This window comes from Zootoca vivipara, chromosome 1 (genome assembly GCF_965207765.1).
Source record: "Zootoca vivipara chromosome 1, rZooViv2.hap1.1, whole genome shotgun sequence".
Taxonomy (NCBI): Eukaryota; Metazoa; Chordata; class Lepidosauria; order Squamata; family Lacertidae; genus Zootoca; species Zootoca vivipara.
Window position 1 is genome coordinate 17128144 of NC_142582.1, and position 19597 is coordinate 17147740.

At 44.2% G+C, this 19597-nt stretch overlaps 1 protein-coding gene across 3 annotated transcripts in view; it reads left to right on the top strand.

Annotated features, from left to right (window-relative positions):
* Nucleotides 1-19597, top strand: part of CALCRL (calcitonin receptor like receptor) — an 82223-nt gene that overhangs the window by 31788 nt on the left and 30838 nt on the right. For 2 of the 3 annotated variants that reach the window (XM_088655825.1, XM_088655843.1), the window contains exons 2-3: nt 18161-18264; nt 19189-19360. In XM_088655825.1, the coding sequence (XP_088511951.1) occupies nt 18214-18264; nt 19189-19360 (223 nt within the window). In that variant the 5' untranslated portion in view covers nt 18161-18213. Of the gene's footprint in view, nt 1-13101; nt 15192-18160; nt 18265-19188; nt 19361-19597 lie in introns of those variants that run through there. The other variant, XM_088655870.1, reaches the window with a different exon arrangement.

A 19597-nucleotide genomic window follows, 5' to 3' on the forward strand; every position in this document is an offset into this window, starting at 1 on the left:
TAGCCAACTATGACTCTGCTGTGCTTAAATATGTAACACTGAATTCAGGTTGCTGACTGTTCTTCTGAATTTTCTGAATTACTGCTCTGAAACTTTTGACAGCCTTTCAGAGATTACCTAAATGTGCGTAGGTTTTTTTTTGTGTTTTTGATTGTCAAGTGTGCCACCTTTTATTGGCCGGTAAAAGAGAAAGAGGTTGTCATTTCTGAAAAACACCAGCGTATGGGATAACCTTTACGGATAGGTTTGCCATATTTCAAAAAGTAAAAACCAGGACACCCCAAAAGTTGTTGAGTTTCTTTTGGGCAAAAACATAATTTTCCGATTGACTTGCCTAATATCTGCCACCTTTTGGAAATCCACCCCCCCCCCCCCCGGACATCAATTCCACCTTTGAAATCCTGATAATGCCCAGGAAAATCTGAATCTATGGCAGCCCTATTTATGTGGTAACAAATTGCCTCATGATCTGGATCATTTTTTAAACACTGAAATATTCTGTGCTGCAGTATGTGAACAAAGTCAAATCTGCATATTCAGTCCAGATTTGCGGCTTTACATTCTTAAAATGCTATGGCCCTGATCCACGTCCAGTTACAAGCAGATTGTCTTACGTATTAGTCAACTTTGGATGGGGATATGCGTTCCCATCCATATCAAGAGACACATCCAGGTTCTTCATAACCAACCATATGAGCATGGCAATGTAGACACAAATGGAAACACAGATGTTTAACTGCATCTGGCACTGGTTGTTCAGCATCATTGGCTCCCACTGTCCACATCTGGCTCTTCCTTTGTTCAATCAGGACATCATATTGCTAACATGCAGTCACAACTAAGTGGACCTGCCAAATCCCAGTGTGCTTTTCTTCGTTCTAGATCAGGGGTGGGGAACCTCTATTGCCCTCCAGATGTTGTTTGACTCCTCCAGATGTTGTTTGACTCCAAGTCCCATCAGCCCTAGTCCTTTGTCATTGTCCAGCAACAAGTCCCCCACCCTGATCTAGTCTGTAAAGAGAACACGGACATACTCTATGGAAGGATGTTGTAATGTGAAGACTGTTCTGCACAATACAAGCTTCTGTTCAGCACTTGCCCAACACAACATGCTACTGCATAGGGCTGCCATATGTCCGGATTTTCCCAGACGTTATTGGGATTTCCAAAATGCGGAATTGACGTTTGGGGGGGGGAATTTCCAAAAGGTGCTCAACTGTTCTTCCCACCCAGGGCACACTGCCTTCTGTCTGCCCCTCAAAGCCAACGTGCCATACAAAGCTGGTTATCAGAGGTGGTAGCCTCTCCTCCTCCTGGCTCTCTTTCCAGCAGTCGCTATGGGCTGCCCAAGGGAGGAGGCCAGCAGCGGTGACCATGGAAAAGCCACAGGATGCTCCCTCATCATCTATCTATCATTCATCTATCTATCATCTATCTATCTATCTATCTATCTATCTATCTGTCATCTATCTATCATCTATCATCTATCTGTCTATCTACAGTCATACCTCGGGTTATGGCTGCTTCAGGTTGCACGTTTTTGGGTTGCACACCGCGCCGATCCCAGAAGTCCCAGAACAGGTTACTTTTGGGTTTCGGCACTCGTGCATGTGCAGAAACACTGAATCACAACCAGAGTGTGCACAAATACGGCGCTGTGGGTTGCGAACATGCCTCCCGCATGGATCATGTTTGCAACCTGAGCGTCCACTGTATCTATCGATCATCATCTATCTATCTATCATCTGTCAATTTATCATCTATCGATCTATATTTATCATCTATCACCTACCTCTATCTATCTATCTATCATCTATCTATCTATCATCTATCATCTCTCTCTCTCTCTCTCTCTCTCTCTCTCTTTCTCTGTCATCTATCTATCTATCTATCATTTATCATCTATCTATCTATCATCTATCTATCTATCTATCTATCTGTCATCTATAAATGCTTTGTGTGTCAGCTTCTAATCTTGCCCCTTTCTGAAATTGATTTATTGGTGTGTGTTTTTCTTTTTGTAAATCTACTAAAGGATTAAATCAAATCAGGATTAAGGAGTTTTCTCAGGAGGACATCTGAGCTGTGCCCCAATGGCATTGTGCTGATGACACTCACCCTTCTGGTAGGAAATGCTCTGGGGGGGGGGACACAAAAAATAGGGGGTGGGATCAAGGAGGGTCAGTTGTGAGGAGTGACAAATGTGCCTATTTTCATCTAAGTAATTTTAGTGGGTAAGCTGTTCTGGATGTGCTGTGTAGCCTTTTCTGGTGTCAGGCTTCGGGGAATCGACATCGTCCTCCCATGGCAGTAGATAAGAAGATCAAAGAAGAGAACGTCTTACCAGTTAGAAACTTTAATAATCACAGCGAGAGAACAAAGAACACATCTAGAAATGGTGGTGCTCCCAATTAAGGATCACACCCCCTTCCGTCTCTATTAACTTACATCATTTCTGCGTCTTGTAATCTGAGTTTGTACCCTCTGTGCTTTCTGTTTGGAGACTTTCTGAGGTCTTCATGACTTTGAGGAGATTGGAGGGATGCTTTCCAGAGACAGTGGATCTGATAACCCTCCCTCTCCCAGTGTTTCTTCTCCTAGCTGTTCCCCATCCAGTATTTCCCAGCTTCTGCCTTCTGAACTATGCCCCTCTGCAAACCACTGTTCCAAATCTATGCTGCCCTCCTGCTCCTGGGAAGATTCAGGATCAGGATCGGGGGGAGGGGGTGGCTCCCACCATTCTTCCTCAGTGCAGCCCTCCTCAGCACAGTCCCTGACATCTGGAGACCAAGCCCTCCTTCAGTTTCACGTGTGCCATGCAGCATCGCAGGGATGGTAGTAGCCACAGGTAAATCGGTCTTCCATTCTTGGAAATATACATCTCCAAGTGAGTTTTAAAATAGCTCTTTCATCACATGGCAGCTTGACGCAGAATACCGTCTCAGTTTCTGTGCTGATGGATTCAGAAGCACTCGGACTGCCGGCTGCATCTGTGAATATCCCACTCCATCAGCACTGAGAGGAAGCTGAGGATAAATGATAGGCCGTTACCTTTAAATTAAAAAAATTGGCTCACAGTATCCCGGAGGAAGTCAATGTAGGAGAGCTTTTAGTGTTCTCGTCACATGGGAAGAACGTTGGGCGATATTTCTTCTTCAAGGCCATCGAGGCCGTTGATGATGAAAGCTTTGTTGTAATGTTTCCACCACAGTCTGGAAAATTTTCTCAATTTCAGAAGGCTGCCAAGTTAGCAGCTGCGAGCAAATGTGTTGGCAAGTGGAATTTTATGTTGCTGTTGGATAACAGGAAACACAAATGCAGCTCTTAGCAGAAGTGAGGCTGAGGTGGGCCAATTCAGAGCTTGTAAGGTTGCCGTATTTCAAAAAGTAAAAACCAGGACACCCCAGAAGCTTTTTTAAGGAAGACCACAAAATTGTTCAATTTTAGGGTGTGTGTGTGTTTTTTTTTACAAAAACGCCAAAAACCCCACAATTTTTCTATTGACTTGCCTACGATCCAGGACTAAGCGCTGCCTTTTGGAAATTCCCACTGGACGTCAATTCTGCCTTTGAAACTGGGGCATATAGTTTAGTAAATCATTTGTTTCAGCTGATCATCTAAAACCCAGCCCAGTGACTTAACTATGATTTATTAACCAGTATACCTGAAGGAGCGTCTCTACCTCCATCGTTCTGCCCGGACACTGAGGTCCAGTGCTGAGGGCCTTCTGGCGGTTCCCTCGCTGCGAGAAGCCAAGTTACAGTGAACCAGGCAGAGGGCCTTCTTGGTAGTGGCACCCGCCCTGTGGAACGCCCTCCCACCAGATGTCAAAGAGAAAAACAACCAGCAGACTTTTAGAGGACATCTGAAGGCAGCCTTGTTTAGGGAAGCTTTTAATGTTTAATAAATTATTGTATTTTAATACTTCTGTTGGAAGCTGCCCAGAGTGGCTGGGGAAGCCCAGCCACTTGGGCGGGGTATAAATAAATTATTATTATTATTATTATTCACAAACAAACCACACTCATAAGCCAAGACTGGTTTGTTGTTCGTTTGTAACATTACTTAACCTTCACCATAGCTCTGTATTACACACAAACAAGGCCAGAATCTGGGTTTTCTTTCCTAGCTTTGTTTACCACCAGCTAGTCTAACCCAAAGGTAAAATCTCCTTATTCCTCATGGCATAGTCATGAAATGTAGGAAAACAATGCTAATTCTGTTGTAAAGGTGAACACAGACCGATCCAACCTTTAACAGTCCATTCATTTTTCTCCTGCTGAGGGTGTGCTCTGTGTTACATCCACTTGGCTACTATTTTTAGATGACTATTGGAGGGTATGGGTTTTAAAAAAATAAATGAGGGGTGTCATGGGTTTGGGGTGGTGCATTTAATGAAGTCCTCTCCATAATTCAAACCCTGGCTTCCTTCACCTTTGCTCCACTAGTCACAAGCATATCATTCTCTGAATCCGGGTGCTGACCCATACAAGCTTTCAGCTTTTTTTAAAAAATTAATCAGACATCCAGCATGCTTAGCCATTCAAATGTTTTTTTTTCAGCACCTCTTTTTGCAAGCCAGTCAGCCACATCTCCCCCTGCCTGCCCAGTAAGCATAAGGGAAATGCTATGTGATTGTTTGCATGCCTTACTGGAAAGGAGAGCTGGGGCAGGAGATCCAACTTGGGCCCCAGGTTATGGGTGCCCAGCGTGTGTGATGTCATGTCATGATGTCACGTCATAACATGATGTCATGACCTTACGCCCTCTGCCAAGACCTCGGGACCCGACTTTCAGTGGCACCGGAAGTCAGGTTCCAAGGTCTAGGAAGGCCTCAGAAAGCATCTCCAAGGCCTCAGAGATGCAATCTGAGGCCTTGCGAGACCTTGGAAGTTGGAGTGGGGGAGGCCCTGCAGTGTGGGTGCTGAGCACTCACAATGCATTGTGACTGGCTGATCCATGTGGCAGTCGGTGCTCTGCACAGTTAGCTTTAGCTGGAAAGAGGAAGAACTTACTTCTGCTGAGCTCAGTTCTCTGAGGAAGATTGTGCATTCAGCCAAAAAATGGTGCCTGAGGGCCCACCGCTCAAAATATGTATACAGTGGTGCCTCGCAAGACGAATTTAATTCGTTCTGCGAGTCAATTCGTTTTGTGAAAAATTCGTCTTGCGAATCACAGTTTCCCATAATTTCTTTTTTTGCCCATAGGAACGCATTAATTAAATTTCAATTCATTCCTATGGGAAACCGCGATTTGCAAGGCGAATTTTTTGCAAAATGAATTTGTCTTGCGAGTCACCCATAGAATCGCAAGACGCAGTCGTCTTGCCAAAAATTCGGCTTGCAGGGCATTCGTCTTGCGAGGTACCACTGTATACCTACTGAATATAACACATGCTACATGGAGCCTCCTAGATTGTGGGATCTTGAGCTCAGCCTCCAGTCAGTTGATTCCATCCTTATTGTTGCTGTACCAACGTCCCGTCCAATGTCTCGTTTGCTCCACTTCTTGGATGAAATATGTGTCTGTTGTTGATTTCTGGCTTCGTCCGCTTCAATATTCAGGAGAAATATTGTTACTTTGCGTTGTCAGGTAGAGTGACAGGGTGGAGTAACACTAAAGGATGTGTGTGTGTGGAAATCTGCTTGTACTTAAGAAGAATGCTAATTGGACTTCAGGGGCCAAGTCTAAGAAGCAGCAGACTTTCTCACGACCACGCCTTAAGCATCAGAGCCCAGCTCAAATTCATCCCAGCGTTGTGCCTGCTTTTCAGAGACTGACACTGGCATTCTTCGTCAAACGTTGTGTAGTGAATTCATTGGTCATGTATTCATTGGTCCATTTGCTATTCCGCCCTGCCCCCTGCCCGGACTGTACCAATTTAGGCTGCAGGGTGAAGGAAGTATGTTTGAATTCACTCTTCCACCGGGGACTCATCGCCCGTGGAACAGCAGCACGTCGTGGGGTGTGTTTTAACTGAGTCTTCCTTGTTGCGTTTGTAGTCTGGGAGCATTCAAATATGCAACCTTCCACCTGCAGTTAGTACAGTCTGGGGACTGTTTGATCCTGCATGTTGCAGGAATGGGACCCAATGCAGAAAGACAGTGCAAACAGTGTCCTCCATAATTCACCAGAGTGCAAGGCAGCCAAAGTACAGCTAAGACCCTCTAGGCATTTGTCCTGTAATTATTCTGCAATTAGTGCCAGAAAATGTCCTTTTTCTGTAACATCTTTTTCCTTAAATGGGGAACCTGTGACCCTCTAGGTGTTGCCGGACTGCAACTCCAATCTTCCCTGACTGATTGAGACGCAGGTGGCCAACTCCCAAGAGACTGCAATCTACTTACAGAATTAAAAACTGGCAGTGATCTACCCCTGTTTTTTGGGGGTTCAGGTCAAAGTTCTTTAGTTTTTTTAGGGAGGAGGAAAACCCCGTTTGGGGGGAGGGAGAGGAACAGCCACTCACCAGCAGATTGCAGGGGGGACAAACAACCTCAATGAGTAAACTTCGTCTTCCGTTCTGCAGATCGTGAAACAATGGAGAGCAGGGCGAGGGGGCGGGGCCAGATTCTATTTTACCAACACTAAGGAAAGGGACCCAGCGATCGACCGCGATCTACCAAAACCTCTACCAGTAGATCACAATCGACCTGTTGGACATCCCTGGTCTAAACCACTGAGCCTCTTGGGCTTGCTGATCAGAAGGTGGCCAGTTCAAATCCCCGCAACGGAGTGAGCTCCCATTGTTCTGTCCCAGCTCCTGCCAACCTAGTAGTTTGGAAGCACGCCAGTGTGAGTAGATAGGTACTGCTGCGGCGGGAAGGTAAACGGTGTTTCCGTGCGCTCTGGTTTCTGACACGGTGTCCTGTTGCATCAGAAGCGGTTTAGTCATGCTGGCCACATGACCCAGAAAGCTGTCTGTGGTCAAACGCCGGCTCCCTTAGCCTGAAAGCGAGATGAGCGCCGCAATAGTCATCTTTGACTGGACTTAACCGTCCAGGGGTCCTTTACCTTATCTTTACCTTCCCTGATCATTAGCCAATACTGGCCGTGTCTCTGAAGCAGCTTGCCTGATGGGTCAGAGTGAAGCTGTAGCTTCCAAGCAGTTGTGTTGTTACTGCTTGCTGGGAAGGGGGAATGAGAATAGCGTGTGGTCAGCGCTGTGTGGATGCCCAAGCAGGAACACCAGATTGGCTCCACCAAGGCACCCGCACGTCCCCAGCCATTCTGCCACCTCAGCTGAGTGCCACCTCTGTTAAGCGGCAGCATCACGACTGCCAGGAAGCTCGTATTGTGGTTCTGTTGTGTTATGATGGCATGGAATCTGCTTCCATGGCACAGGAGGTAGCAATCTCAGTCACCAGATACGGTAGTAGGAATGAAGAAAAGCTGGCATTTCTCTGGGAGGATGTCAGGTGATTGTTCAGTTCCTCTCACAAATAAAAGGCAGATCCCTGCAGGTAACGTAATCCTTTAATCTCTCGCTTAAGGTTGTTAATCCTTTGTAACATTTGCTATTGCTTTGGGTTAAGTGGAGAGGCTTTCCTTTAACATAGGAAGAGTCACGGGAGATAAAAGAGAGCTGGTTGTGTTTGTTGTACTTACATGTTTATGGAAGCCACCACAAGGTTTGAACTTAGGTTGTGGTCTTTCTAAACAGAGGCCAGGCTTGCTCAGAGCTGGATGGGGTATCTGCTTCTCCAGAGGTTGCTGGATTATATCTCTTTCTTTCTCACCATTGGGAGTAAAGAGTCACAACAATATTTGGAGAGCCACCAGCATAGGAGAAATGATTGCATAAGCCGCAATGTGTTTAAGGTTGTTACATTTAGGAGAACCAGGTTGCAATAAGTCTGTGGTCTCATTCCATCAAGCCCAGATGTTTACAATTTTTAGAAAACTATCAGATGTGTTCGGTATTATTTTTTCTGCCAAAAACATTCTCCTTTGTCTTTGTCAGGTTTGATGACAGCGCAGTGCATCATATTCATCTATGACTAATGCTAATTCTCATAATTCCAGAATTTAAGATGTAGGAGGGGAATTAAATTGAAGGCAGATAGCAAAAAAAAAAATTGTAGAAGGTTATTTTCAACAAATGTGGAGGTCTGTGAGGGAGAAGCTTCGGTCCCTGGCATCTTCAGGTAAGGCTGGTGTATGCCTTGAAACTTTAGAGAATGCTTTCTGAGCTAGATGGACCAACAGTCTCACTCAGTCATTGTGGACCAATGACTGAAGGGATCTCACAAGTACAGAGATTATAATAAAAGAAAATGTTGCATTGCATGAACTAGAACTGGAATGTTGGAAGGAATGAGAACAGTCGTCGTCGTCACACACACACACACACACACACACACGGTAGCTGCCTCTGGTTTCACTTAGAGCTAGTTTACTAGAGCATCAAGTGATAAATAAATGAGTTGTCCATGAGTTGTTAGAGATCAGATGTCTCCAATAGACTGTAGCCTTCATACACTGTTTTGCAGTGGGTTCATAAACTCCCACAACATAGTGCAAGCCATCAGGTCCACTTGTGTTATTTCACTGGGCATGAATCCCACGATTGAACCTTGAAACATTCTTGTCTACAGGGGCCATTTGGCGAAAGTCTGGAAAACCAGTGCATTTGCTGCCTTTCCCCACTTGCGGTGTGTTTGTTTGCAGAGTGGCGGCTCTAATCTATGGCTTATGAGGACACCACATTAATTTCATTGCACTGCGCATTACGCTTGAGTACTTTTAGGGCAAACCAAACAACACAATAATGCTTTTATCCTTGCTTAGGTTTATTTGAGAGCAGGGCAGTTAAATCATGATCAGCACATATGACAGTACAGTATGTATCCATAATTCAGGCTGAGCTCTACTGCTCCCTTAGTCACATTCAACCGTTTGCTATCTGATTGGATTAGTATCACTGGCATTAGGGCTGGCAAATAACACTCTTTTGGTATGACTGGCGCAGCATTTTCCTTGCAGAAGCATAACATATATATAAAAGCCATCAATTTCAGTGAATTCGGAATTTATGATATTTCACTGTTTCTCACACACACAGGAAAAAGAGGTGCCGAAACTCACCATGAATGCTCTGTGATTCTCTTAGAATGGCAATGGTGCCCACCTGAGAGGTGCGGGTGAGTTCTGGCCCTGCTCACCCGTGATTTATTTACCTTAAGAACAAGAAAATCTAATTTCTTGCACTTTAAAGGGCCCTGAGAGTGTTCCTAATGAGCATGTAGTCTGTACCACTCAGTTTCATTTTGGCTCTGAAATCCTCCGTCAGCTCCTCCGGAGGAGGATCAGCTCCTCCGTCAAATTACTGAGGCAGGCACATCTCAAACAGAAACGAGTGTAGGCATGAATTGCCCTTTCCCTTTCGAAGTTACAGAGTTAGTTACAACAGACAAGCAAGCAAAGTTGGGGGAAGTGGCAGAGCTAATAGCAACTCTAGGCAGGGTGCGAAAGACTCCAGGCTGAACCCCCAGAGAGCCACTGCAAGTCTATGCAGACAGTGCAGATGTACCATTTGTCAGACTCCGTACAGGGGTACCTTTGTTTAAGAACAGCTTAGTTTATGAACAAAGTGAGCTCCCGCTGTTTGGTCCCAGCTCCTGCCAACCTAGCAGTTCGAAAGCACATCAAAGTGCAAGTAGATGAATAGGTGGTGGGAAGGCAAACAGCTTTCCCATGTGTTCTGGCTTCCGTCACGGTCTTCCGTTGTGCCAGAAGCGGTTTAGTCCTGCTGGCCATGTGACCCAGAAAGCTGTCTGTGGACAAACACCAGCTCCCTTGACCTGAAAGCGAGATGAGCGCCGCAACCCCATAGTCACCTTTGACTCGACTTAACCGTCCAGGGGGCCTTTACCTTTACCTTTTTTTTCTTTTTAACATATGAAGATATACTCATAGGGACATCTATTCCTTATAAAAAATGCATTTAATTGAGAAAAAAGAAAGAAAAAGCACTGTACCTGTATTGAATAAGGATCCTTTCTAGTCAATCTGGAATGACATCTGCTCATTTTTTATGCCAGCCCTTGCAAAGAGCATCCCTTGACTTTATACATACATCTGATTCCCCTTTGATATTTGCAGGTGCATGTCTGAATTGAAAAACCCATCACATTTCTTTCTGTGGGGATGTTTGCTTATTCCTCTTTCCTTGGTCCTGCTTTTGACTGTGCTTGTGTTGTGATCAGTTTCAACTTTAGCGAAGTTCTCTCATTTCTTATTAAGGCTGTCCAGGTTTTCAGCTGGTGGCATCAACACAAAGCATTTTACTACGGAGCGAGCGCATTTCTCCTTTGATAAGTGCACTTTGTGAGGCACATTTCCTTTGATGCAGCGAGCTTGATTATCGGGCATTAAGCAAGGTTTGCAGAATCTAGGCTAGTGCTGTGTCCTCCATTTTCTAGAAAGTATTCTTCTCTTAGGAAAGAGGCTTATGTCTTTCTGCCTCCTTGTGACACTTTTTTAAAAAAATAAATAAATCGAATTTTGGTGGTTCCAGAGGTATTATTTATTAATTTAATGATGTATATAACACATGGGTGGCACTGTGGGTTAAACCACAGAGCCTAGGGCTTGCCGGTCAGAAGGTCGGCGGTTCGAATCGCTGCGACGCGGTGAGCTCCCGTTGCTCGGTCCCTGCTCCTGCCCACCTAGCAGTTCGAAAGCACGTCAAAGTGCAAGTAGATAAATAGGTACCGCTACAGCGGGAAGGTAAACGGCGTTTCCGTGTGCTGCTCTGGTTTGCCAGAAGCGGCTTAGTCATGCTAGCCATATGACCCGGAAGCTGTACACCAGCTCCCTCGGCCAATAAAGCGAAATGAGCACCGCAACCCCAGAGTCGTCCCCGACTGGACCTAATGGTCAGGGGTCCCTTTACCTTTATAACACATGCAGACCCTCCAAGTGTGCCTGTTTTCCAGGGACAGTCCTAGATTTACAGGAACCATCCTGGTTTCTGATTTGATCCTGGAATATCCCATTTTTCCTTAGGACATCCCTATTTTCATCGGAGAAATGTTGAAGGGTATGGAGTTATGTGACCCCTGATCCAAGGAGATAAGTAACTATTCAACCTTTAGAAGACATCTGAAGGCAGCCCTGTAGAGGGAAGTTTTTTTGTTAATGTTTAATGTTTTATTATGTTTTTATATATGTTGGAAGCCGTCCCTAATTCCATCGGTGAAATGTTGGAGGTTATGCACTTGCATGGTAAAATGGTTTCTAAGCAGTTTACAAGTATAAAATACTATGTAACTAAATGCATAAGTGCATAATTAAAATACAATAAAATAATTCCATCAAAGGAATGAAAACACCTGCAATTGAAAAATGCAATAAAGCAAATCAGTTTAATGACGACAACAACAACAACAACAACAACAACAACAACAACAACATTTACAGCACATAAAAATGGTAAAACATTATACATTCTTCTTCATTCTTCTTCTTCTTTGGCGGTCACTCGTAGCCGAGTAAGATTGTCTTCCATAAACACAGTCTTAACAGTGGGTCTGTAAGTGATTGTGGAGGCCATTTCTGGATCCACACATCCTTCACGGTGTGGATTTGCTAAGTATGCCTTCCTCTTAGCATGTTTATTCCCTTCGTCCTGAGTTTGAGTGACACCTTTGGTAAAAGCTGTTCTCCAACTGGAGCGCTCACAGGCAAGTGTTTCCCAGTTGTTGGTGTTTATACTACTAGCTTTGCCCTGAGACAGTCTTTAAACCTCTTTTGTTGTCCACCAGCATTACGCTTTCTATTTTTAAGTTCGGAATAGAGTAGTTGCTTTGGAAGACGATAAATTTCCCAATACAGGGTTTCCTAACAATTAATTCAAACAAGTAGGGCACAAGTTCAGGGGAGTGCTTGCTTCTAAACAGGTGGATCTACAAGAGCTGGAGTGTTGATACTGATTGTTGTTGTTGTTTAGTCATTTAGTCGTGTCCGACTCTTCGTGACCCCATGGACCAGAGCACACCAGGCCTTCCTGTCTTCCACTGCCTCATGCAATTTGGTCAAGCTCATGTTGGTAGCTTCAAGAACACTGTCCAACAAACTTGTCCTCTGCCGTCCCTTTCTCCTTGTGCCCTCAATCTTTCCCAACATCAGGGTCTTTCCCAGGGAGTCTTCTCTTCTCATGAGGTGGCCAAAGTATTGGAGCCTCAGCTTCAGGATCTGTACTTCCAGTGAGCACTCAGGGTGATTTCCTTCAGAATGGATAGGTTTTATCTTCTTGCAGTCCATGGGACTACTGATAGGAAGTGCTAAAATTCCACAATACTGGTTTACCAGCAAGAAAGGCTTGCAGTCTTCAGGTGTTTTCGGCCATTCCACTTGCATGCAGAAGCCAACATGGGTGCAGGGAAAGTGTGATGAGCTCCACCCCCTTGCTCTCCCCCCCATTGACCCCCAACTCATGGAGGGAGCATAGCTGCCAAGTACCCTGTAATCCCTGGGAAACCCCCGTTTTTCCTTACTATTTCCCGTTTGAGCTCCTCTCCCGTAAATCTCCCTTAAATCCGCTCCTGCCAGCAGCCATTTTTCTGGTGCCGGTTTGCCCATCTATGGGCACCAGAAAATGGCCGCCGCTGGCGCCGGAAATAGCTTCTATGCATGCCCGACGGCCATCTTAGGGGTGGCCACATGGCGGTGGCCATCCCAAGATGGCCGCCGGAAAACCTCCGGTGCAACTTCTGGTGCCGCTGCTGCTTCTAATCCCGTATTTTTCTGCGGGAGACTTGGCAGGTATGGGAGGGAGGCCATACCTGCCATGTTGCTGTCGGAGAAATAAGGTACCGGGCGGAAGTAGCAGACCAGAAGTAGCGCTGCCGCCATTTTGGAACTGGGCGGAGCATGCTCAGAAGTGACTTTTGATGCTGCTTTGCCCAGTTCCAAAATGGCCGCCACGCCAGAAGTCGCACTGCAGCCATTTTGGAACTGGGCAGAGCAGCATCAAAAGTCGCTTCTGAGCATGCTCCGCCCAGTTCCAAAATGGCCGCCGGGCCAGAATAAACCGGGAAAAAGCAAAAAAATCCGTTTTTTCAGCTAGGAACAGCTGGAAAAATGGGGATTTCCTGGGGAATACGGGAGACTTGGCAGCTATGGAGGGAGGCAGAGATGGGTGTTTGTGTTTGGGCTCATGTCCTCTTCTCCCCCCTCCCCGCTTGCATCTCAACTTTGCACGCAAGCAAAATACCTGAAGAGAACTTTTCAGTCAGATGATGTGATGATGAAATGCTATCTCTTCAGAAAGGAGCTTCTTTGGCTTCCCAGATTGTTTTGCCCAGTAATGAATGTGTGGTGCCTTTAGGAAGAGTGAGCGTTTGGAAAATGTGCTCTTTCAACATGACAAGGCACTTCTTTTCTAGCAGGGCTTTGTTTTAAATAGGGTGTTGCTTTCTTGCATTTTCTTTTCTGGCACCAGGTTGCGCAGGAAAGAAAGTTATTTTAAATGTCCATTGAGGACATGTTTTTAAAACAGGAAAAAACACGGCGCTGAGTTGATAATAGTTTGCCGCAAAAGGTTAACCCAGTTTAAATGGGTTTGCCATCTCTAGGAGATGGAACATGATGTTCTAAGCCAGTTCTCAGTTAAGAGCCTCACAGCGCAGGAAAGTAGTGGGCTTCTTTGTGGGATTCTGGACCTTTTTTAAAGCACATCTTAGTTCATTTTCCACCTGTGGGAAATAAATCTTAAAGTAATGGGATTTGTCAACCGGAAGGACAGCAAAAGCATCTTTAGGCAAAGGCGGGGGGGGGGGCGTTTCCTCACAAAATTTGGGGGAAGACACCATTTAGTGAAAACAGCTGGTATTCATCACTCTAGAAACTTCGTTGAATTCTTTCAGACTGAATGTTAAACCTTAGCTTAACATTACAGGAATGGGCCCAAGTCATCATTCACATGGTAGAGGGAACAAGCTTGTTTTCTCCTGAGATTCCTGCAATGCTCCTGTTGCTGGGTCCCAGCTCCTGCCTACCTAGCAGTTCGAAAGCACATCAAAGTGCAAGTAGATAAATAGGTACCACTCCGGCGGGAAGGTAAACGGCGTTTCCGTGCACTGCTCTGGTTCGCCAGAAGCGGCTTAGTCATGCTGGCCACATGACCCGGGAAAACTGTCCACGGACAAACGTCAGCTCCCTCGGCCAGTAAAGCAAGATGACCGTAAAGCACCGAAACCCCAGTGTCGTTCGCGACTGGAGTTATCTGTCAGGGGTCCTTTACCTTTACCTTCATGTGGGAGGTTTTTAAACAGAGCTCGGATGGCCAACTGTCACAGATGCTTTAGCTGAGATTCCTGCCATGCAGGGGGTTGGACTTGATGACCCTTGGGGTCACCTCCAACTCTACGATTCTTTGATTCTGTGATCTTGAGGCTTTTTTTCCAGGAAGTGTTAAGCATTTGGCAGATTTCCTACATTTGCCTACATTTGACAGATTTCTTACATCTTTTTTAACCACTATATACTTGTTTTTTTTGGTAGAGGATGCCACCACAATTAAGTTAAATCAGGATTTAAAAAATGATAATCTTTTGACCTACATTATATGTAGGTTTTTGTGAAAGACACCACATCAGGTTGTGAACTCATGCCATGCACTTACTTGGGAGTAAGACCCATTCAGAGTAATGCCACGTACGTCTAAGTAAACTGGGTAAATATGCTTCATATCCCAGGCCCAGCTTGAGGAGAATTTTATCATACCTATTTAAAAGAGTTGTATTTGTCCGAAATAGTATCCATGGAGTCAACTGTTTGTTTACTGTCATAAATCTATCTTGTAGGTCATGACTTTTGGAGAAAATAAGTCTGAAGATTAGAGAGAGTGGAACGTATGGGAAAATGCTGCTTCAGTCTAGACTGAGCTGTACATGTAGGAATTCAAATTTCCATAGTACAAAACAGAGTTGCTTAAACACATAGCTGCCAAGTTCTCCCTTTTCTCGCGAGGAAGCCTATTCAGCATAAGGGAATTTCCCTTAAAAAAAGGGGAGAACTTGACAGCTTTGCTTAAACAACGCAAAGTTGTGGGGCGATATCTAGCTATTGGCATAAAACCCACTCAAGGCCATTGATTTCTGTGGGTTTTCTCTTAATAGAGTGGTACCTTGGTTCTCAAACACCTTGGTTCTCAAACAACTTGGAACTCAAACACTGCAAACCCGGGGGTAAGTGTTCCGGTTTGTGAACTTTTTTCAGAAGCTGAACGTGCTCCGTTTTGAGTGTTACGCTTCCGATTTTAGTGCCACACTTCTGTTTGGAATGTTATGCTGAGGGCTGTCTGTTTTTGCTACTTATTTTGCGTTTTTGTGGCTCGTGTGTGTGTGTGTGTGACTGTGTGGAACCCAGTTCAGCTACTGATTGATTGTGTGACTGCAGTACATTGTTTATTACTTTCATTTTATGAATCAATGGTCTCATTAGATAGTAAAATTTATGTTAAATTGCTGTTTTGGGGTTGTTATTAAAAGTCTGAAACGGATTAATCCATTTTCTATGGGAAAGCGTGCCTTGGTTTTGGAACGTTTTGGTTTTGGAACGGACTGCTGGAACGGATTAAGTTTGAGAACCAAGGTACCACTGTACGGCTATTTGATATCACAATGAAGGATGGATGAGCAGTGCTCAATGTTGTTGAGGATATTTCTTCTTCCTTTCGATCATCAAGTTAAGAACGTACAAAAGAGGCTTCTGGATCAAAGGTCCATCTTTCCCAGAAAATCTATTTCTATCAGTGGTGACCCAGATGTTTCTGGGATGCAAACAAGCTGTGCGTGGGGACAAAATGCCTCTCCTGGTTAGCCTTCAGTCAAACAGCTGACAGTCAGTAGGGGTATGCATTTATTTCAAAAACAAAGGCAAAGGGCAAATGAATGCTCCCCCATTCATTTTCATTTTCACTTGTATTTGTGTGCATGCAAACAAAGGAAGCTTGTCGGGTGTCCTGTCCTTTTTCGTCACCTCTAAAACAAGGACCTTTTGCCCAGTCTGTCTGAAATTTTCAAGTTTGATGCCCTGAGAAAGTCATAGAATTCTGCACACTTGGTGCCGTTTGAACGGAAAGCACCAAAGTTATGGGCATCAGAATGCATCAGGGGTCTCTACTGAAACCAGCAAGCGAACAATTAAAATTAAAGTAAAATGAAGGTAATTAAAACAAAGGCATTTTTGTTCTGTTTTTAGTTTAGTTTAGTTTTGTTTTGCTCAGGGCGGTCTCAAGCCGGTCGGGCGCCCTGGCGCTGAGGCGCAGAGATCACTCCGGCACCCCCGCCCTTGCAGCGTGCAGCACGGCTTCCGCACGGCTTTGCCACACAGCGCCCCCCCCCCTGCCGGCCTGGCGCCCCACGCCACCGGGACTACACCTAGAGCCGGGCCTGGTTTTGCTTTACCTTTACATTACACACACTTACTATTCAGTGACATCCTAGAGATTGCATGTACAGTGGTACCTCTGGTTAAGAACTTAATTCGTTCTGGAGGTCCGTTCTTAACCTGAAACTGTTCTTAACCTGAGGTGCCACTTTAGCTAACGGGGCCTCCGATTTCTGTTCTCATCCTGAAGCAAAGTTCTTAACCCGAGGTACCACTGTAGCTACTATGGTTAATTGTGATTGGTAGAGACTTGTTCTCTGAAATTGTCTGATCCCCTTTCAAGGTTGTTTAAATGAATATTCTAAATTGTAAAACAGAAAATTTAATTACACACACACACACACACACACAGAGAGAGAGAGAGAGAGAGAGAGAGAGAGAGAGAGAGAGAGAGAGAGAGAGAGAGAGCTTTTTTTTCTAGGGGGACGCATACTCCTAAACATTTTGTGAATCTAAGTTTGGCCTCCTTGAGGGGCAGTATTGCAATATGAGTAGGAAAATGAGAGTACCCCTAAACATTTTTTAAGGGGGAAAAAGGACTCTGTGTGTGTGTGTGTGTGTGTGTGTGTGTGTGTGTTTATTTATGATTTTCATTTATAACAAATAAACATTTCAACAAAGAAATTTAAGCAATTCTCACACATCAAATTTCGACTTCTCTCCCCCTCTTTCAGCGGTTCCATGAATTTACCCTCTTTTTTACCCCTTCTGCATATCCCAATGAACGCTATCAATTCTTTTCCTCATCCATTTCATATATGTTTTTAAAACTGCAAGTTTTTACAGTAGTAATCTATTCTTGCTAATGTCTTAATTTGTTTATGATTTGTTTGTAAATATCCAATAAACGATTTCCATACCTTGATAAAAAGTCTGTTGTCTTGATTTCTTATCTTTCCAGTAAGTTTCGCCATTTCTGCATAGTCCATGAATTTCTGTAACCATTCTTCTTTCGTCAGGACTTCTTCTTCCCATTTGGGGGCAAATACCATTCTTGCGGCAGTTATTGCATGCATAAATGAATTTCTATATTGTTTAGGTAACTCTGATCCCATCATTCCCAATAGAAAAGCTTCTGGGTTGGGGTTTTTTTGGTGGTTTTTTTTTACAAATTGCACTATTTCAGTTCTGGCTTGTATTCTTGTAAGCTCTTCCCTTGCCCCCTAATCAACACTGGAGCCCAAGGCAGGGGCAGATAGGAGGGTGGAAGGAAAGAAGAGTAATTTCCACTTGTGGAAACAAAAGTCTGTTTTGTATGGGGGTTGCCATAACTGAATAGCACCCTAAATTTTTAGTGCACAGTTAAACCATTTGTCACTTTTAAGTTGACTGCAATGGGAGTAATTAACCATACAGTGGTACCTCTGGTCGCAAACAGGATCTGTTCCAGAGCCCCGTTCGCAACATGAGCAGTATGCAACCCGCGTCTGCACTTCTGTGCACACGCGGTTCGTGATTTGGCACTTCTGTGCATGCGCATGATGTCATTCGCCGCTTCTGTGCATGCGCAAACCGCCGAACCCGGAAGTAGCCTGTTCCGTTACTTCCGGGTTCGGCGTGTTCGTAACCCGTGTTGTACGCAACCTGCAGCGTTCGTATCCAGAGGTATGACTGTATATTTTAATTTCTCCCTTTCGGTGAAAAAAAAAGGAAATGAAAGTGCTTAACTTTGGCTGGTTATTGTTCTTCCAGTGAAATATTATGAGTGTCTATTCGGTTTCAGGTTGCTTTTTTATTTTATTTTAAAAATATGTTTTCATTTCAGCGACGCTTCTTTGCTGAACTACAGTGCAACAACGACACTAGCTATATTGAGTGATGGAGACAAACTGGATCATGCAGATGGTGTTCCTCTTAGCTCTGACCTTGGTGAGTTGCTTTCTTTCCCTGAAGTTACTCATACAGTATAATAAAGGTGTTTTTCTTCTTCTTTTTCAATATGCATATGCAAAGCACGCATATTATGTTACCGACACCATCAAAATCAGGTCAAGCCTCAGATTTTCATGCTTTTCACTCCGATAGCATATCCATCCCTTAAAAAAAAAAGATTTTATTTTTTAAATTGGCATTTCTCCTGTGGGTCGAGTCAATGAATTTATAAATTTCTGCAAGCTTTAAACATTTCACCAATGAAATAATGGGTCGTGTCTCATGCTCCACATGCCTGGCTCCACTGTTGCAATGGGATTTTTATTTCCTCCCCCTGTGTGCTCCCAACCCTCTGGAGCTGATTTTGAGGGTGCATGAAGGGGCTGGAGGCAACAGGAGAGGGAGAGGAAGCTCTGTGCATGCACAAGATCTGTGGCGGCGGCCGTGGAACAGCCACATTTCACAGAACCCACTATTATTTCTGTTCCTTAAAAAGTGAATTCCCAGTTGCAAACTGCAGTGGAAAGTCATTATCTCACAAGGAAATCGGTCTTGTTAAGTTTTAGTTAATTGTGGGAATTAAATCAATGAATAGATCTCATTTGCATAAATCTGCATACGAACAAAAAGTGTTTCCACCACCTGCTTATTTTAAGCTGGCACAGGCATATGACTACATTTAAAGAGTCATGCCTTCTGTGCAGGAGAAATGGTGGAAGGGTAGAGTCTTGTAAGTTATGCCCAATGGTTTTTACAGGTACACGTATTAACCTCTTTTTAAAAAATCTTCCGCCCAGTTTGTTGGAAGATGCCTCTTTAATTGCTTGAAATATTTTGCACCACTTATTCTAACTAATTAATCGATGAAATACTGCAACCCTCCTGAGAACGGTGGCAATTTCTTTCTCCCTTTCTATTCAGATTTTTGTCACGGCGGTTCCGGACGAGAATGCAACCAAGGACGGCTATATAAAAGGGGATGCGAACGAAACCGAAGATATCTTTGCACTAAGCATAACTGTGAATAAAATCATGACAGCACAGTTTGAATGTTACCAGAAAATTATGCAAACATCTTCTAAAAAGAATGAAGGTAAAAAAAGAAAGAAACCTGAAATGTTATTTTTTTTAAAGAATGAACAAACCCATATATTCTGAATGAAAGCATTGTATCTGTTGTTACTTAAAATTACATTCTGAAAAACAAAGGCAATCCCCATGCAAGCATAATATCTCATTCAAACCACTGTAATTATAGAATTCTAGAATTGTAGCCAGTGCCAATGCAGGAAACCGACTCGTACAGTCTTCCTGGTAGGATGCCATCCAG